At 40.0% G+C, this 19,117-nt stretch overlaps 2 protein-coding genes and 4 non-coding genes across 6 annotated transcripts; all 6 read left to right on the forward strand.

Moving 5' to 3' along the window:
• The first annotated feature begins 727 nt into the window (after positions 1-727).
• Positions 728-5,065, forward strand: LOC102701680 (heat shock cognate 70 kDa protein 2). The gene is made up of 2 exons (XM_006664054.3): positions 728-1,033; positions 3,168-5,065. The coding sequence occupies exons 1-2, from the start codon at positions 820-822 to the stop codon at positions 4,901-4,903; spliced, it is 1,950 nt and encodes a 649-aa protein (XP_006664117.1). The 5' UTR covers positions 728-819; the 3' UTR covers positions 4,904-5,065.
• On the forward strand, positions 2,124-2,229 carry LOC121056078. The gene has a single exon (XR_005812981.1). It is a non-coding gene; the product is annotated as a small nucleolar RNA Z194 (small nucleolar RNA).
• Positions 2,406-2,491, forward strand: LOC121056074. Its single transcript, XR_005812977.1, has one exon. It is a non-coding gene; the product is annotated as a small nucleolar RNA Z195/SNORD33/SNORD32 family (small nucleolar RNA).
• LOC121056082 lies at positions 2,582-2,665 on the forward strand. Its single transcript, XR_005812985.1, has one exon. It is a non-coding gene; the product is annotated as a small nucleolar RNA Z196/R39/R59 family (small nucleolar RNA).
• LOC121056080 lies at positions 2,710-2,848 on the forward strand. Its single transcript, XR_005812983.1, has one exon. It is a non-coding gene; the product is annotated as a small nucleolar RNA F1/F2/snoR5a (small nucleolar RNA).
• Positions 5,066-10,933: 5,868 nt separating the features above from the next.
• On the forward strand, positions 10,934-13,328 carry LOC102711400 (dof zinc finger protein DOF5.1-like). The gene is made up of 2 exons (XM_040529648.1): positions 10,934-11,621; positions 12,041-13,328. Exons 1-2 carry the CDS (start codon positions 11,571-11,573, stop codon positions 13,037-13,039), a joined length of 1,050 nt encoding a protein of 349 aa, XP_040385582.1. The 5' UTR covers positions 10,934-11,570; the 3' UTR covers positions 13,040-13,328.
• Positions 13,329-19,117: the final 5,789 nt, after the last annotated feature.

A 19,117-nucleotide genomic window follows, 5' to 3' on the forward strand; every position in this document is an offset into this window, starting at 1 on the left:
ACTAAAATAACTGAGGTCCCTGACGGACCAGTCGGAGTGGTCAGAAGAGGAGGGAGGTGAAGACATTGCGACGATTGAGCGGACAGAGTGGGAACTTGTGAACCGGTGTTCATTGCAAGGGTCATGGCTCCAAGGCAGCTCGCCGGCACCACACCACGACACTCCCCTTGTAGGCAGGTGACTTTCTATGAGTTGTAGGAGTATTCAGCCATGGGCTGGCGGCTGATACTCTCTACACCCAAGAACCCTTCCCCAGTTTCACTCACTTTGGGTTTATCTTAACTATTTCAAAAAACACAAATATATTATAGAAACACAGTTAGTAGTAGATTTAACAAAATCAATTCAGTGATGTGAATTACAATTTTTTTTAAAATCGATCAAACTCGAAGATGGTTGACATAAGATAAAACTAAAATGGGGTGCTCTACACCTTGCCTTACACTATCAGCATCAGATTTCTTAATTGGACTCGTTAAGAAAGAACCTTCGTCTAACCTTTGCCTAATCCCCTCAAGAAAGAAAGAAATATAGCCGTTTGAACTCACCCCACCCAAACCGAAAGGCGCCTGCGAAAGCGACACCCCCTCGCGCGCTCTCGACCGCACGATCAGATCTGGACGGCCCAGATCCCGCCGATCCAGATCGCAGGAACGTTCTAGAAACACCGCCCTCTCGCTTATAAAAACCCCCGCCCTCCCCTCCCCTTCCTCCTCCACTCCCTCTCGAAACCCTAGTCCTCCTCCTCCGCCGCCGCCGCTGCCGCATCCACTCCTCCGCCGCCGGCGAGAAGGGGAAACCCAACCCTAGCGTGGAGGGATGGCGGGGAAGGGCGATGGGCCGGCAATCGGCATCGACCTCGGCACGACCTACTCGTGCGTCGGCGTGTGGCAGCACGACCGCGTCGAGATCATCGCCAACGACCAGGGGAACCGCACCACGCCCTCCTACGTCGGCTTCACCGACACCGAGCGCCTCATCGGCGACGCCGCCAAGAACCAGGTCGCCATGAACCCCATCAACACCGTCTTCGGTGAGCACTCCGCGCCTCCCCCCCTCCCTCTCCCAGATCTGTGTTTGGTACGGACTGATTAGTACACGCCTCGTAGCTGCGAATGCCGTGATCTAGGTTTGGTCTCTGAATTTTTATACTGTAGATTTGATTAGTCGTTTGTGCTTGGATCGGTTTGGTCAGAATGGATCTGTAGCTTACACAGTAGTTTATTAGTATGCGGAGATTTGCAAAAATGGGTCTCCAAACATGTGGTTTGTAAATTTGACACTCGGGAGTGTATGACATCTGGGCCCATCTATGTCTGCGAAATGTGGGCCTAAGGGCAAATCTGTGAAACCTATTTTTGCAATTTTTTCGTTGCTTCGGGGCAGTTCGATTTTTCTGGATCAGATCCGTTTCTGCTAATTATAAGGCTAAGAGAGAGGTCTATTAGTTTTGCATATCAGTTGTTGGAACAGATCCATCTCGGCTAGTTGAGATCCAATTTATTAAGTTGATTACAGTTGGTGTGCTTGATTAGGGTGGTTACAGATCTGTAGGTTGACTAGATGCTATCAAGAGCTTTATTATTAGGTGTACCATGTCTGCATTTGAACCCTGGAAATGTCTTATTCGTTAGCTGTACACGATTTGTCTCTGTCTACTTTACTAAATGTTACTTAAATAATTCTAAAATGCTGCTAAATCTGTTACATGAGAGGTATCACATGTTTGTTGTGATTCCTGTTCTGAATTTGTGCAATTGCTTTGAGATTTAATGGCTTGTACGATTAGTTGACCTGAATGATTTAATTTATAAATTAATTCATTTCCGTTGTTTTACCCTGTATTGCAACATCCACCATATAGTGAATTGGCTGAGTAATATTCAAATCATTGCTGTGATTGCTACTTAGGATTTTTGCAAGGGTTTTAACATGCATTATTGTAATGGTGTTGTTAAGCAGCTAACTAGTTTAGCTAGTCATTTTTCTGTTGTTCAGTGACCTATGCTGATGTCTTTTTAACTTTATATTGCCCAATTTTCTCTTTAAAATCCATTTCTCCTTTTTGATTGTAAGTGTTTTCTGGATGTTGTTGTATAGTTTTTTTATTAACACTTTGAGCTAGCAGATTGATGATGAAATAATTTCTCCAAGCGCTTTTTACACTGATGCCAATATGATGGAGGGCTATGTTACCATAGCCTTCATAGTTTTCAATCTGAACCATCTGCTGCTCAAACCTTTTCCCCAGCTTTTATGCAGTATAATTGTTTATCTGTGCATAAAGTGTTGAATTCTTTTTAGAAATTTTTATGAATTATATTAAAATTTCCTTTTTGTGAGTTTTCCTCATTTTCTTGATATATTTGTCTGTAGTCTGTACAATGCTGAGACAAAATATTAATGGGAGAAGTGATGATATTAAAACCATACCACATTTCTGCATTCATTATGATGATCATTAACTTCATGCACTACCATCTGATCTCCCATTCCATATGATAAAGTTTTATACAGTTTTATAGAGTTATGTGATTCTGGATTTGTTTTGATTTACAAGCTGAATTCATTTAGTTAAGAGTGCAATCTGTGATGCAAACAATCCCATTTGCTGAATCACTGTGATTATTCCAATAAAAATCACCATCTTTCGGCTGAGATTGCACACTATTGTTTTTAAGAACACTTGTCTTTGTATTAAGTTAAGGTTCATGCCATTTGGTATCTGACACCCAATCATTTCTCCGATTGTGTGTCTCGAAATATGGCAGAAAACAAGGGGGAACGGTTCTTGCGACACTGGTTGCTGCTATATGGGCTTCTAGTTACTATATACCCGTTTACATTTCTTTGCTTTCTAAGTTCCTGTTTGGCATTATTCATTAGCTATTAGCCTATGCGTTTTGGTGTATTAGTTAGATTAGATGTCAGCATACCACTTCATGAAATTACACTTGCAAATTAGATTGAAATTAGTAGCATATTAACCTATGGTTAAGTTTGTTTACTTGAAATTGCTCCAGGGCTTGTTTGATCGCTGAAGTTATGAACTGTATGTTTTGTTTCTGTTCACCATGTATAGTTACAGTTCTTAATGTTATTTATCACAATTTATCACATTTGAGGATTGTGTATGCATCTTCTTATTTTTGAGTGCTGTTATGCAGATGCCAAGCGTCTTATTGGCCGGAGATTTACTGATACTTCTGTCCAGAGTGATATTAAGCTCTGGCCCTTCAAGGTCATTCCTGGACCTGGTGACAAGCCAATGATTGTGGTCCAGTATAAGGGTGAGGAGAAACAGTTTGCAGCTGAGGAGATCTCTTCTATGGTCCTCATCAAGATGCGTGAGATTGCTGAAGCTTACCTTGGCACAACCATTAAGAATGCTGTTGTGACAGTTCCTGCTTACTTCAATGACTCACAGAGGCAGGCCACCAAGGATGCTGGTGTCATTGCTGGCCTCAATGTCATGCGTATCATCAACGAGCCTACTGCTGCAGCTATTGCCTATGGTCTTGATAAGAAGGCTTCCAGCGTTGGTGAGAAGAATGTTCTCATCTTTGACCTTGGTGGTGGTACCTTTGATGTCTCCCTTCTCACCATCGAGGAGGGTATCTTTGAGGTCAAGGCCACAGCTGGTGACACACATCTTGGTGGTGAGGACTTTGACAACAGAATGGTGAACCACTTTGTTCAGGAGTTTAAGAGGAAGAATAAGAAGGACATCACTGGCAACCCAAGGGCTCTCCGGAGGCTGAGGACAGCTTGTGAGAGGGCGAAGAGGACACTCTCCTCGACTGCCCAGACCACAATTGAGATCGACTCCCTGTACGAGGGCATTGATTTCTACTCAACCATCACCCGTGCCAGGTTTGAGGAGCTGAACATGGACCTCTTCAGGAAGTGCATGGAGCCTGTGGAGAAGTGTCTGAGGGATGCCAAGATGGACAAGAGCACCGTGCACGATGTCGTCCTTGTTGGTGGCTCCACTAGGATTCCCAGAGTGCAGCAGCTACTCCAGGACTTCTTCAACGGCAAGGAGCTCTGCAAGAACATCAACCCTGATGAGGCTGTCGCCTATGGCGCTGCCGTCCAGGCTGCCATCTTGAGCGGAGAGGGCAACGAGAAGGTCCAGGACCTCCTGCTGCTGGACGTCACCCCTCTCTCTCTCGGTCTGGAGACAGCCGGAGGAGTGATGACGGTCTTGATCCCCAGGAACACCACCATCCCCACCAAGAAGGAGCAGGTGTTCTCCACGTACTCCGACAACCAGCCCGGCGTGCTGATCCAGGTGTACGAGGGTGAAAGGACAAGGACCCGCGACAACAACCTCCTCGGCAAGTTCGAGCTCTCCGGCATCCCTCCTGCTCCCAGGGGCGTGCCCCAGATCACCGTCTGCTTCGACATCGACGCGAACGGCATCCTGAACGTGTCGGCGGAGGACAAGACGACGGGGCAGAAGAACAAGATCACGATCACCAACGACAAGGGGCGGCTGAGCAAGGAGGAGATCGAGAAGATGGTGCAGGACGCGGAGAAGTACAAGTCGGAGGACGAGGAGCACAAGAAGAAGGTGGAGTCGAAGAACTCGCTGGAGAACTACGCGTACAACATGCGCAACACGATCAAGGACGAGAAGATCGCGTCGAAGCTGCCGGCGGCGGACAAGAAGAAGATCGAGGACGCGGTGGAGGCGGCCATCCAATGGCTGGACGGCAACCAGCTGGCGGAGGCCGACGAGTTCGACGACAAGATGAAGGAGCTTGAGAGCCTCTGCAACCCCATCATCGCCAAGATGTACCAGGGCGCCGGAGCCGACATGGGGGCCGGCGGCATGGACGACGACGACGCCCCCTCCGGCGGCAGCGGCGCTGGCCCCAAGATCGAGGAGGTCGACTAAGCTGGTTGTGGTTCCGTGTTGCTACGAGTTATAATCTACTACTGTTACGATGGTTTTACAATTCGGTGGTTAAAATTTTGTATGACGGTTGGGACAGTTCATTGTAGCAATGGTTGCTTGCTACGTGGAAGTAATACTACCATGTTATGTTCAGTTTCGGTGATTTGTTCTTTTTGTTGGTAGTATACATCATCTAATTTAGTTACATCATCTACTTATCAATTAAAAGTTAACGTATACTCCCTTTGGTCTAGAAAAAAAAACCCTGGAGGTACAGTCTCTAATACCATTTGTAATCAATCAATTTCTCTATTTATCTATAAACTCTAGGAGTTTGTGTATAGGTTGCCCTTCATCTCTCCTCAGCAAGCAAGTTAATTTAATAGTCAATTTATACGATAATAATCTATAATAAGACAAATTTTCATGTCCTACTTATCATACATATTATGTCTTAAATGTCTTGAATATGGACTACACCTGGCTATAAATCTATAGCTCACTCCGATTATTTTTTATCTTCTTAAAATATATTTATAGCCTGTTATTGTACGCTCTAATTTTTTACAAGCTCTAATCTTACATAATTTTAGTCTTATATAAAAATAATAATATAGAACTTATATCAAAGCATGATGGCTTGGGTTAAAGGGGCTAGTACTTGCTCGTTTTCTTCCATGTGTGTTTTGTCATGCCTTGTGGTCTCTTTTGAATGGTCCGTCCTGGTCGCCTTGTTTCCTTGGTCCGGAAGCATGAGCTCGCATAGAGCAGTCTGAAGTAAAGTGAACATCATCTCTCGTCTGAAGATGAACTGGGGGCGATTCATCAGACAGGGCAGGCAGTCAGGCATGCAAAGCAAAGCAAAGCAAAGAAAGCCTTTTTCGTGGATCCGTCCCGGCAGGCGGTCTCCCGCTTTACCCTCCCCTGTATTTGCAGCTGTAAAATAAACTATAAACCTTAAAATTTAAGGTTAAAAAATTAAATTTGGCTTATAAAGAGAGGAGAAAAATAAGACAAAATTTGCTATACAAAATTTGACACTAGGCTGGTCAGCCGGTACACCCAGAAATTTTAACTTAATAATTATTAACTATATATATATATATCATTATAGATTATTTAGCATCGATAAGGTCATATAGCCTTCGTTAGTTTGTACTTTAATTAGCTAATTTTATAAACAATCGTACTAGAGTATTAAGGCCTTGTTTAGTTTCCCAAATTTTTTTCGAAAAACATAGTATCGAATTTTTGGACATCTAAATAAAGCATTAAACATAGATGAACCAAAAAACTAATTGCACAGTTATGAAAGAAATCTTGAGACGAATCTTTTGAATCTAATTAGCCCATGATTAGCCATAAGTGCTACAGTAATCAATATGCGCTAATGACGGATTAATTAGACTCAAAAGATTCGTCTCGCGGTTTCTAGGCTAGCCGTGAAATTTGTTTTTTCATTGGTGTCGTCCGAAAACCCCTTCGAACATCTAGTCAAACATTTGACGTGACATTCTCCCATCCCAGAAATTTTTTCAATCTAAATACCACCTAAGTACTGTTCAACGGTTGCAAAAAACGGAGCTTGGGCAGATAGATGCTCGTACGGTGGCCGGGCCTGCCGGAGAGAGTGGCCTCTGCCTCTGCTTCCATGCCGCCGTTACATGTATTGTATTCCCACCATCACAAAACAAATTAATTTTTTCAGCTTTTTTATATAATGTTTGACTCTTTGTTTTATTAAAAAAATTATGTTTAATATTTTTATTTTTAATAGATGATAAAACTAACGTGTAACTAATTTTTTAGAAACTTCTTAAAAAACTTTTAGATAAAATAGACGGTCAAAATACTCACACGAAATCGAAAGATTGATTTTTCATGTACGGTGGGAGTACTATTGTACTGCTGGTCCGGATTCTCATGGGCATCGCGTCACATGGGTACCTCAGCTCACCTGGAGGGGGAGACCGTCGCCTACCTCCCGACCTCGCCTGCCTGCTACCTTTGCCGCTTTTCTCCCTGCCTGCAGCCCTGCTCTGCTCTTGATTACCACATCTCTCTCTCTTTGACGGCCCATTTTATTTTCAGTTCACTACTATTACTTCCGTCTTTGTAATAATTTTATTTTTCGTTTTTCATATCTAACGTTTGACCATTCGTATTATTCGAAAAATTTATATAAAAACTTAAAAAAATTAATCACGTATAAAATACTATTCATGTTTTATCATCTAGTAAGAATAAAAATATTAATAAAAAATTTTAAGTAAGACGAAGAGTCAAAATATTGTATCAAAAAACTGAAAAATAATTTTATTTCAGGACGGAGGCAGTACTTCTATATGATTTAGTTCACTACTTTATGATTTCACGGGATATATATATTTTTTTCTCAAAACATGGTATAAACACAAACGCTCACCAGACATTTTATTTTAATTTCTGTTAGTAAACCGACCGAAGGGCAACCAATTATATTTCATTCTACTGGTTTATTCATGTGTTTATACCGTGTTTTGAGGGAAAAAATTATATACCCGGCCCGTGAATTCTTATGAAACTAAAGCCGGTTATATTTTATATTCGGATCTAAACCTTTTAGCCACGCCAATGAAGCTGACATGGTTAAATAACACTAGCACGGTTTTATGTGATAATATTATTTAGGAGGTAGCGTGTTGGTTGACTGACGTTACCAAAATGTTCAGATACGAAGAATAAACTGGGATGATTTAGTTCTAATATTAAAAAAATAAAAAAGGATTAAACAACAATAATAAAATTCCCTAATATACACAAACGCATATAATTACAACAAGCGGCATATCTTCTAGTATATCCATCCATTCCACACTATAGACTATCTAGTATTGCCTTGATTTATATATGTGCTATTGAATCTAAACATATATAAAAACATTTACATGAATGGATCTAAATAAACCTAGAAAATCTTATAATATAGAACTAAAATTGATGAATCTACTATAGATTACGTCCATTCAATGAGTACAAATACGAGTAACTTAACCAAATATAGAATCCGATTTTACGTCGACAGATCCCACCGCAAGAGATGTAGCCAACCAATTTTATAATTAGTTTGTGGGAGGGGGTCATAAGGGCACATACAAAAGGCTCTAATTGTCATCACTATCGCTGCATGCTCACTGACATCGAAGAGAGACGATATGAGAGAGAAAATTGGTTGTTTTGTATGAAGTCAGCAAAACATCAACTCTTAGCGCATAAAACGAGAAGACAAGCATAAAATCTGCTTTGCACGTGTGCTGACTCTAATCAGAGACGCTGACCAGATAGAATACAAATAAGAAATTAATTAGTCTAGAGTCAGCTTGAGAGACTATCCTTTATACGAGAAGTTTTTTATGCTAACGTAACTTGAGATAGAGCCCATAATAGACTCTACAGTTGAACATGCTCTGAGGTGATTACGAAGGAAGGAGTTGTCTTCCAGACGAAGATTTGGGTGCAGCTAAACTAGAGCCCGACAAAGTCATTGATTGGCTTTCTGCATGAAAAAAATAATCCAAGTATACAATCCAAATAATATATTTGCAAATAAGAAATAGTTTGTAAATAAAATTTTTATATACGTATTCTTAGCCATCTAAAAGCTATCAAAGCCTGAAAAATAAACTTCGGTAAAAGAATTCATTAAATAAGCTTTAAATTGAAGGTTTAAAATTTAAAATTTAAAGAAAAAAAATGAAAAGCCTCGTCTCTCCTATGGCGCCATATATATCCATGGGGACCATAGCACCAAGGAATATTTCTGATGTTGATTAGTGACCAACCATGATCGCCTGTCCTTCCCTAATCACCTACCTCCTTCCCTTTGCTTCCTTCTTAACCATGTGTCGTCGTCAAAGCCATTCCCAATTAAGCCTTTCGATTGATTCTTTCAATTAGCGATCACTGGCTTGATATCTGAACATTCTTTCAGTTAGATCACTGAATTTTTAGCGATCACTGGCTTGACTTGTTGTACTCAGTAATGGCTAAAGTTGAACTAATTCATGTTCACCGTGACTGTGTGAGGGGTCATTGAGCCAAACAACATATTTACAAATAAAAAATAATTTATGAATAAACTTTTATATACATGCTCTTAACGATCTAAAAGAAAAATCAAAGACTAAAAAATAAACTATCATAAAAACTATAAATTTAAGATTAAAAATTTAAATTTTGGCTTAGTTATAAACATAAGCGGAAGAAAAATATATGAGGGTGACAATCTCCTTGGATTTTATTTCGAAAATGAAGTATTACCACCGGCCTATGCAGTAACTAGAATTGTGCACGTGGCTATATTTATGAACATTAGAATTTAAACACCTCTCCATAGAAGAGGATGACATGAGTTGGCTCTTTTTTGTTTTGGTTCCTGGTTTCCTCTTTATCTCCTCGGTGGTTTCTATGATCCTTCTATCCAGCATCGTTAAGTTTTTTCTCTCCTGCTTAATAAAATAATACACATGTCTCCTACATGTTCTTAAAAAAACCTCTCTACCAACATCCGTTTAATTTGACCTATCTAGCTAGCTAATGATTTGGTATATATACAATATATATGCAGTGATATGATCCATGCATATGGGTGCCCATCTTCTTTTAATTAATTACTGAATGCCAAAGCAAACGTATCATTCGCTCTATGAAAGGAGGTCATGACAAGTTCTTACTCTTGTCTCCTTTCAAGAAAGAAATTAAAAGTTGATCGACCATATAAACTGCTACTCCACCTGTTCCAAAATAGCTCAACTTATGCTATTTCTGAAGGAATTGATGTTGAGGTGAGAAATGGTAATTGTGATTAATTGAGATAAGAAAGCAGATAAAAAAATAGTGGAATATTGTGATTGGTTGAGATGGATAGGTGGATGGAGAAGTAGTAGTAAATCCTAGAAATAGTATTTTGAGACGAAATGAGTAACAAATATGCATTATTTCCATTTAAATTTCTTATTCTATTTCACTAATACACACCATCACATAAATCAAGTTAATATATACATATAAATATTTATTGCAAATTAAAGCATGAATACATATATATCTAATATAATCCAAATTGATCTACCAGCTACGTCTGTCCGTACGTCTTATAGCAGCCTAGGGAGTGTTCTAATCGGCTGCGGCTGAGATGGACTGATCACGGCACATGAAACAAAACATATCATTATCACATAATTAATTAAGTATAAATTGCGAAAGGACATATAGTGCAATGGTTGCAGTGATGTGAGTACTACCCAAGGTGAAGAATTTCAGGCCCCTATACCAAAATAAGTTCTCAATTTTAAAAAAAAGTTACATATATCTGGTTGATACACATGCTAGGTAAAAAATACCCTTCTCTAAAAGCTAAAAATTAAAATAATTACTTTTTAAAATTTTAAAAAATTATAAAACATGTAATTAACAGTTCAGAAAATATATTCATGTCAAACGAGAGAGTAGTCCAGTCTATACTCTATAAGCTCACCGGATGCCTTAGTTGCTGTTTGGATTCAAAGACTTTTTTATAGTTCCTTGTCACATCGGATGTTTGGATGTTAATTAGGAGTATTAAATATATACTGATAACAAAACTAATTGCATAATAAAGGCTATTTCATTAGAATTTTTTTCTGTAGCATCACGTTCGCTAATCATAGACAAGTAGGCTCAATAGATTTGTCTCGCGAAATTGTTCAGAGTATAGGACAGATTTTATTAATAATCTATATTTAATACTTCTAATTAGTGTCTAAACATTCGATATGATAGGGAAAAAAAAGTTGGGGAAACAAGCACCCCCTTAGCTGGTAGCTTGGGACGAGAGAGAGAGAGAGAGACTATGGGCCAGAGAGAACAAACACTGGGCCATGCACAGGAGGCAGGCACCAAGAGAACCAGCTTTCCCTTTCTTTCATATGCCTAGCTTTGGAGGTGTATAAATACAGGGGCAGCAGCATGAGAGCTGATGGGCCTTCACTCTCCTCCTTCACTCATCTCATCTAGCTCCCATCTCACACTCACCATCATCTCTCCCATATTTTTTGTGCTGGAGCCCTCTCCTTGGCTGCTGTTGCCATCCATCCATCCATCCATGTTTCAATTCCATACCATGTCACCCTCTCACCACACAACACACTAGCTCCTATCTTGCCTCCCACACTCTCTCTCTTTCTCTCTCTCTAGATCTCTCCCTCTCTCTCTCTCTCCTACTGTTAGGGTTTGCCTCCTGCTTTAACCCCAGCAGCTAGCCACCTTTTGATTTCCTTCTCTCTCTCTCTCTCATGTGAGTCATTGACATATTGACATCCAACTCCACTAGCTATGGCTAGCTAGCTATAGCAAACATTGTTAGCACACACACACATACACCACTTTCTCTCTCTATCTCTTGCATAGTTGAAATACTACTGTCTCATTCTCACTTAGCTGCTAAGGAATGCCACATAAATTATAAAAGAGTACTACAGCACAAGTTGTGGTAGAGCAATTGGAAAGAGAAGTTTGTAGTTTTCCTCTTCCTAACACTCTTCTTCTTCTCCTTTTTTCACCTCTGAGAAACTAATTAAGCTAGTAGTAGTGTTCAAGAAGAGTAGAGGAAGGAGGAGACTGCAGCTTAATTGTTCATCTCATCATCACCATGGTTTTCTCCTCGCTTCCAATCTTCCTAGATCCTCCAAATTGGACTCAGGTAATTAATCTCAATCAATCATATTCATCCATCTCTCTGATCTTGTTCTCCAGCTACATGTTTCATGGATTTTTACATTGATATGATCAGACAATTCTGGTTAATTTCATTTTGTCATGTGTATATATATGATGTGTCATCTTTAATTGTTGCAGCTGGTGATATATATCCATAACATAATATTGAAGACCAATGTTTTCATTACTTCATTAACAACATGCACGATTTATTATTTGATCACGATTTTCATATTTAACAATCTCTTTTATCATGAGCATATGAATCGATCTAAGCATGTTCATGAATCATGAATATACCATGCTTTGAATTCTTTTACTTTTAACATTGAAACAAAAAGAAAATTAAAGGTTTACCCTTTTTTAGTTTTCTCCTCTGATTTGATCTGCTAGCTGATGCAGATACAGCAGCAATCACTCCAGTGTCTCATCGGCGGCGGTGGCGGCAGCGACCACCACCACCTGATGCCACCGCCGTCCGGCCTGGCACCTTTGCCGAGCGCCGGCACGGCTGACACGGCGGCAAGCGCGCCGGCGGGAGGCTCATCGGCGTCACTGCAGGCTGCGGCGGCGGCGGCTCAGCCGCGGCCGGCCGTCGTGTCGATGTCGGAGCGCGCCCGGCTCGCCCGCGTGCCGCTGCCGGAGCCCGGCACGCTCCGGTGCCCGCGCTGCGACTCGACGAACACCAAGTTCTGCTACTTCAACAACTACTCGCTGTCGCAGCCGCGCCACTTCTGCAAGGCGTGCCGCCGCTACTGGACGCGCGGCGGCGCGCTCCGGAACGTCCCCGTCGGCGGCGGGTGCCGCCGCAACACCAAGCGCTCCAGCAAGAAGTCGTCCCGCCAGGGGGGAGGCGGCGGCGGCGCGGCGGGAGGAGGAGGCGCCACGGCCGCCACGTCGTCGTCCTCGACCACCTCCACCTCCACGACGGCCACCACCTCGAGCGCCGCCGCGGCCGCGGCAGCCGACGTGATTGCCAGCATGCAGGGCGCGCTGCCGCACCACCTCGGCGTCCTCCCGTCGTCCGCCGCCGCCGCCGCCCTTGAGGCGTCGCTGGAAGGGTACCACCACCACCACCACCACGGCCACCACCTCGGCCACCTGCCACTCCTGCAGCCGCCACCTTTCTTGCAGCAAGGCCTCCATGGCTACCACTTCGCCGACGGTGACGGCGGCCTCCTGGCCGACGGGTTCCCGAGAGGCGTGGCGTCAGGGCTGCTAGCCCAACTGGCGTCCGTCAAGATGGAGGAGCACGGAACCGGCAATGGCGCCGGCGCCGGCGCCGGCGGCTTCGGCGGAGCGCATGAGCAGTACTGGCCCGGCAATGCCGGCGCCGGCGGTGGCTGGCCGGCGGAGTTCTTGTCCGGGTTCAGCTCCTCGTCGTCGGGGAATGTGTTGTGACCGTCGGGAAATCCATGGATGCATGGATGATATTGCCACAGAGTTAGGTCTCCCTTAGTTTTAGGGTTATGTGTGGCATGCATTGCATGGGTTGTGTTCTTAGATCACTTAATTAGGCTGGCTTTAATTTGTTGGGTTTTTTTACATGTTCTGTAATTTTTCTCTCTTTTTCTTTTTTACTTTGAGTTGCAAGGTCAATTAGCTGCTAAATGTGTTGTGTAATTAGCAGCTGATGATGTAGTGGGTGAAATGATGCAGGTGTTAAACTCATGGAGAGGAAGCGGGGGGGGGGGGGGGGGGTGATATGAGAGGTGTTAAGGGTTTACTTTAACTATACTATGTTTAATTGCATGAGGGACTTGGTATGAAATCCATGGTCTGTAATTTGTGGGCTATATCTTTATATATCATGTTTAATTTGAGTTTTTTATGGTGGTTTTGATCATTGTAATGTGAGTGTGTTTCTCCTTGGTTTATATTGTGAAATGTCATTTTTGTCTCATATGTTAACATTGCTCTGTGTTGTGTGAGGACTGAATTCAGTTGCAAGTTTAACTTCAGTTAATTGATCATAATGCTTGACTAAGGTGAGTTGAGTCTCAATTTCTTCCAAGATATGCATGATATAACATTTAAGATGGCAAAATTATGTAGCTAAACATGCCAATTTAATTTCCATATGTTAAGGAGCCTCTTATGTTGGTTATTTGTCCTTAATTAATTGGTTAATAAGATGATCATAGGAGTAACCAAAGTAATTAATCTAATGGTTAATCAGGCAATTAGCTGCTCATAGATATTCGTGCTCAACAACCCTACAAGATCATTGCACATTTGAACGCAGCTACTCTAGATTCTCCAGTGTGGATATGCATGCATGCATGCAGATCTTAGATAGCATTCATCTCCAATAATAATCTCTTATAGTCTCTTATTTATATATATATATATATATATATATATATATATATATATATATATATATATATATATATGTTACTACGGCCGCGTTCAGCAGAGGTGCTAAGTTAACTTAGCTTCCTTGTTTTCCTCGCCCATGCTTCCCGAACTACTAAATAATGTATTTTTTAAAAAAATTTCTATAGAAAAGTTGTTTAAAAAATCATATTAATCTATTTTATATTTTTAATAATTAATAATTAATTAATCATGTACTAATTTATTACTATGTTTTTCGTATCAGGTAAGTTAACTTATACCCCTCTTATCCGAACGCGGCCTACCTCCGTCTCCGTTTCATAACGTAAAATGTTTGACTTTTTTGGTTATAATGTTGGACCATTTGTCTTATTTAAAAAATTAGTAAAAATATAAAAAATAACAAGCCATGCTTAAAGTTCTTTTGATAATAAAGTAAGTCACAAGCAAAATAAATAATATTTCTATAATTTTTTTAAATAAGACGAATGCTCAAACATTACACGTAAAAAAGTCAAATATCTTACATTATGAAACGGAGGGAGTACCTAGCTAGCTACGTTCTGAATACTACCAGTAATTTATAATTAGATGATGTTTTTTTACTGATAAAGGAATTAAACATTCTGATTGCTGCCGATCATATATATGATTAATTATGTACCTACTTGCCCTAATGGAGCTATAAAAATATAATATCTCCTTGTCCTTCGTGATCTTCGCAATGTGGTTATATATGTCTCCTACGATCCTTTCTTGATCCTGATGCAGTGATGAACAGGGAACTGATCGATCGGATTAAACAATCTTATACAAAAATGCTGGCATGGATCGACACAAACATCAGCAAAAGAATGGCATCATGATTAAAGCTGAATGAGTGTATATGTATGTAAGCAGCTTCCTCTGACATATTTTCGTCTAGACATTCATTTCAAAACGTAAACATTTCTAGTTTATTTAGCGGAGGTTAAGATTAAGAAGAAAAATACTAAGATACCCTTTAATAAATGATGAAGTTAGGGTGGGATAGAATGGAAAGAAATTTAAATGATAAATGATTGATGAGACGAGTAGTACTGTGAATAATGTCAGAAATATTTATATTTTCGTACAAAATTTAAATATCAGAAATACTTATATTTTAGAACGAAAAGACTTTATAATTTACTTCCTCTGTCCTGGCCCCAGAAAAACTTTTTTTTTAACATATCCGCATATGTATCAATACAAAGTTACAAAGACTATACCATCTTTTATTGTTTCAATCTCTAATACATTTGCTCCACTTTATCAAATTCAACGCAATAACTACTCTAAAGATGAAATCTTTGTGTGAAAAATGTTTAGAGCTAAAAAATGAAATCTTTGCAGGATGGAGGTGTAGAAAACAGTAAGAGAGATTCTTGCGGGATATATAAAATCTTAATCTCGTATATACTTTGTCGATTTTATATTTGTTTTAGCAATCAAATCGGTTTTAGTTTGCAAAAAAACTTTCTAAATATTTGGCGATAGACATGAGTCGAGCTAAGCTAACTAGCTTGAGACATGGATGCACTTTTTATGCATGGAGAATGTACTGTGCTGACTGCCAAGATTTGCATGCATGTCTCATTGATCTTCACATATATTCAAATATGTTAATTAATAATGTATATATGTATGTACGACAATTGCTCAGATCGAAACATGATCCATGCCATGCAGCATCTAGAATGCAAAAGGGAAAAAAAGATGAAAAAACTGCAAATAAACTAATCTAAAGTACAGTCAATGACAGGCCATATGCAGCAGACGATGAACTGATCAAAAGTAGAGACGTCCTCAGAATGTGTCAAGAGAAGAGATTAGTTTATGTTTCTCTCCAGAACTCAGACGAAGAACTAATTAATGACGACATGAACAGAAGTCTGAAAAATATCTGAACCTGAAACTGAAACTGTCGATGATGCCCCAAATGATTATGAAACTGAAGCACATTAAATTCTGGGGCATGCACTTGATGAATTGAAGTGAGGATCTGCTTTTTTAGGCTCAAATGATTATGGAATCGATCGATCGATCCATCTGGACGTAGACACACGCAAAATCTGCAGGGGGTAGCTAGCTTGTCACTGATCATCTGTGTGCTTGCTAGACTGGACCTTAATTAATTAGCACTCCTAACAGAATGATCACTTTGCTTTGAGCCATGTTTGTTGTTGCCAACAAATTAATGATGTGCCACATGCATTAGCTAGCTGTTTAATTAATTAATCCCATAACATCCCGACAAATTAACCATATATAAATCTGAATTTGGCGGCTGCAATTCTCTTTCAGAGAAAAAAGAAGTATTTCTTGTTCATCAAACGTACGTGGCACATCAGGAATGAGTCGATTAATTAACTAGAGAGATTAAATCCAGAAAGCTAATTAGGGTAATGTATGGTCAGTGATGCAGCTGCAGTCAGCATCAGAGGGAATCTGGGTGTTCTTTGGCAGATCTGCTTTTGCTAACTCCAATGCACAATTCAGCAGCAGCAGCTCTAGTGTACTACCTTCGATCTATATTATAAGAGATTCGAACTATTCACTTATAATTTTTTTTACTATTCGTCTTATTTAAAAATTTAGTGTAAATATAAATATTTATAAGTAATACTTAAATTACTTTTAATAATAAAGAAAATAATAATAAAAATAAATAATACTTTTAAAATTTTTTAATAAGACGAGTAGTCAAAGATTACAAACAGAAAGTCAAAATCTCATTTAATTTAGAACGGAGGGAGTAGCTCTCTTCTCTCCTCTTCTTCTTGAGGTGAGGTGAGGGAATAAAGCAGCAAGCAGCAAGCAGCAAGCAGCAAGCAGGGCCAGGCTCCTCCTCCAGCCTATGCAAAAATATCACATCAAAGAAAGAGAAAGAGGAGCCCCTGTTCCCCTGGGCCCACACTCTATCCATCTAGACAGATCTTACACAATCATGCCATCTCTTGATACTCTCCATTGTCTTTTTTTTTTATAAATTTCTTGGAGTATATAGGGTTATAGTATATATTTTGATCAGCATCTCTCAGCAAGTGTTGGAGGAGGGACAATGTGCTGACAAAGCTGCAGAGACTGGAAGTTTGCTAGTAACTCAGATGCACATGTTTGCATGCACCTTGGGGCCTTGAATGCTTGGAATATAGGATTGCTAAGTTTTGTTTATGTCACCAAGAAGTTAACCACTATGATCAAAGAGGGGAAACAGTGGCATGGTATAAAGCACTAGACTAATTAATTTTAGAAATCACTGTTATTTTTTCAATGAGGAAGATGGTTCTGGTATGGACCAGTCTTATCCTAATACCCCTCTAACTACTTATATACTCTAACAATATCTTGGTTCCTGCATCCAGAATTCATATAGCTTATTTGAGTTTATAAAGAAGGGAATATCTATCTAAGTGAATATACACATGACATTCAGAGGAATAAGTAAATGAAAACTATGCAGTTAACCGTCAACGTTAGAGCAGGTATAATAGTAGACTATAAGCTAGCTATAAATATATTTTAAAAAGATAAAAGAGAAGAAAGATGAGAGTGGACTACTAATTTATAGCTAGCTACAACACGAGCTCTAAGACACCATGCGTGTATAACATGTAGGGCCATGTATTAATGTTTTATAGGCAACTATTGTATGAATTAGCTATTAGATTGATTATAGATGAAATAGAGCCAATCGTTGGCTATACTAGCTCTTTTATACAACCAAATCAATCTTAGTTGGAAGCAGGGTTCACAAACTCGATGAATTTTGCGAGAACACATCTAGCCATGCTCAAAACACGACCCCGAACAATTTTACTTGAAATTCGTCAAAATTTACTAGCCGGCCGAGATTGAAAATCATGGTTCAGAAGATCTTGGACTTAGATCTACCATGGTCACCAGGCAGTTCAATTACCAATCACCATGGCCTCGATCTACCAATCGAACTAAAATACAGAAGAAGCATCAAAACCAGTCAAAAAGAAGGCAAACACGAGATCAAAAAATGGAAGGCCTATGCCATCCAAGGCTGTCTGTTGGGCTAGCTGTGGCAGCACGAACACCGATGCAAAAATACACCGGCCGATTGACTGACAGATTGATGCTTGCGACAGAACAAAAAGTGCAACCAAACAATTTCTTTCTTTCCTTTTACTCCATAGATTTTTTTTTTCTCTTCTCTTCTCTTCTTTGTTCTTCTTCGTCTTCTTCTTCCTGGGTTGCATGTGCTCAATCAGTCTCCGAATCTGAATAGAATAGGCGTCCAGTCCTAAAGCAGCAGCAGCTTCAGCTTCAAGTTTTAAGCATTGCTCAGATAGATGCTGTCATGTGACAGCCGATGTGGAGTAACATCTTTGTTAGCGTGTCTGTTTGTGTCAGGAAATTCAGGGGGGTGTGACATGCATGCAATCTAGCAACTTTTGACCCTCCTTGCCCCACAGATTGATCTGACATAGAGTGAGATTCCATGTTGGGAGCCTAAGAGCATGTATAAAGGACTCTTATTGTCGTCTCTATCGCTGCATGCTCGCTGACGTGGAAGACAGATGATAGAAGAGAGAAAAGTGGTTGTTTTGCATGGAGTCAGCAAAACATCGACTCTTAGCACATAAAACGAGGAGACAACCAGAAAATTTACTTTGTACCTGTGCTGGCTCTAATCAGAGGCGCTGATCAGATGGAATGTGAACGGGAAATTAATTAGCCTGTAATTATGAAGAATCAGCTTGAAAGACTGTCCTTTATATGAGAAGTTTTTTCTGTTGACGTGGCTTAAAGATAAAGCCATTGAACATGCTCTAATAAATATTAGTACTCCTATAAACTTAATACTCTGCTAGTCCTAAAATATAATAGATTGTCATTTTTCATCTATGCCAAAGCTTTTACACTAATTTATTACCTAAATACTATAGAGATTTTGAAATCCCGAGACATAGCTTTTACACTGATTTATTACCTAAATACTATCTTTTTTTATTGTGTTACTCTCCATTATTAACTGTTGCACTACTTTATTATCCCCAAAACCACTTTCGTATCTCTATTTTCTTCTTTTTTTTTTGGCCCAAATGGCATTATTCCTTATATTTTGGAACACGGGTAGAAAAATCA

This window comes from Oryza brachyantha, chromosome 12 (genome assembly GCF_000231095.2).
Source record: "Oryza brachyantha chromosome 12, ObraRS2, whole genome shotgun sequence".
In the NCBI taxonomy this organism is placed as follows: domain Eukaryota; kingdom Viridiplantae; phylum Streptophyta; class Magnoliopsida; order Poales; family Poaceae; genus Oryza; species Oryza brachyantha.

Excerpts from the sequence above, each read along its gene's own strand:
- LOC102701680 (XM_006664054.3), top strand. The coding sequence starts at position 820 with ATGGCGGGGAAGGGCGATGGGCCGGCAATCGGCATCGACCTCGGCACG. Across the intron at positions 1,034-3,167 it reads CCCCATCAACACCGTCTTCG|ATGCCAAGCGTCTTATTGGC; the intron begins GTGAGCACTCCG and ends GCTGTTATGCAG.
- LOC102711400 (XM_040529648.1), top strand. The coding sequence starts at position 11,571 with ATGGTTTTCTCCTCGCTTCCAATCTTCCTAGATCCTCCAAATTGGACT. Across the intron at positions 11,622-12,040 it reads ATCCTCCAAATTGGACTCAG|ATACAGCAGCAATCACTCCA; the intron begins GTAATTAATCTC and ends TAGCTGATGCAG.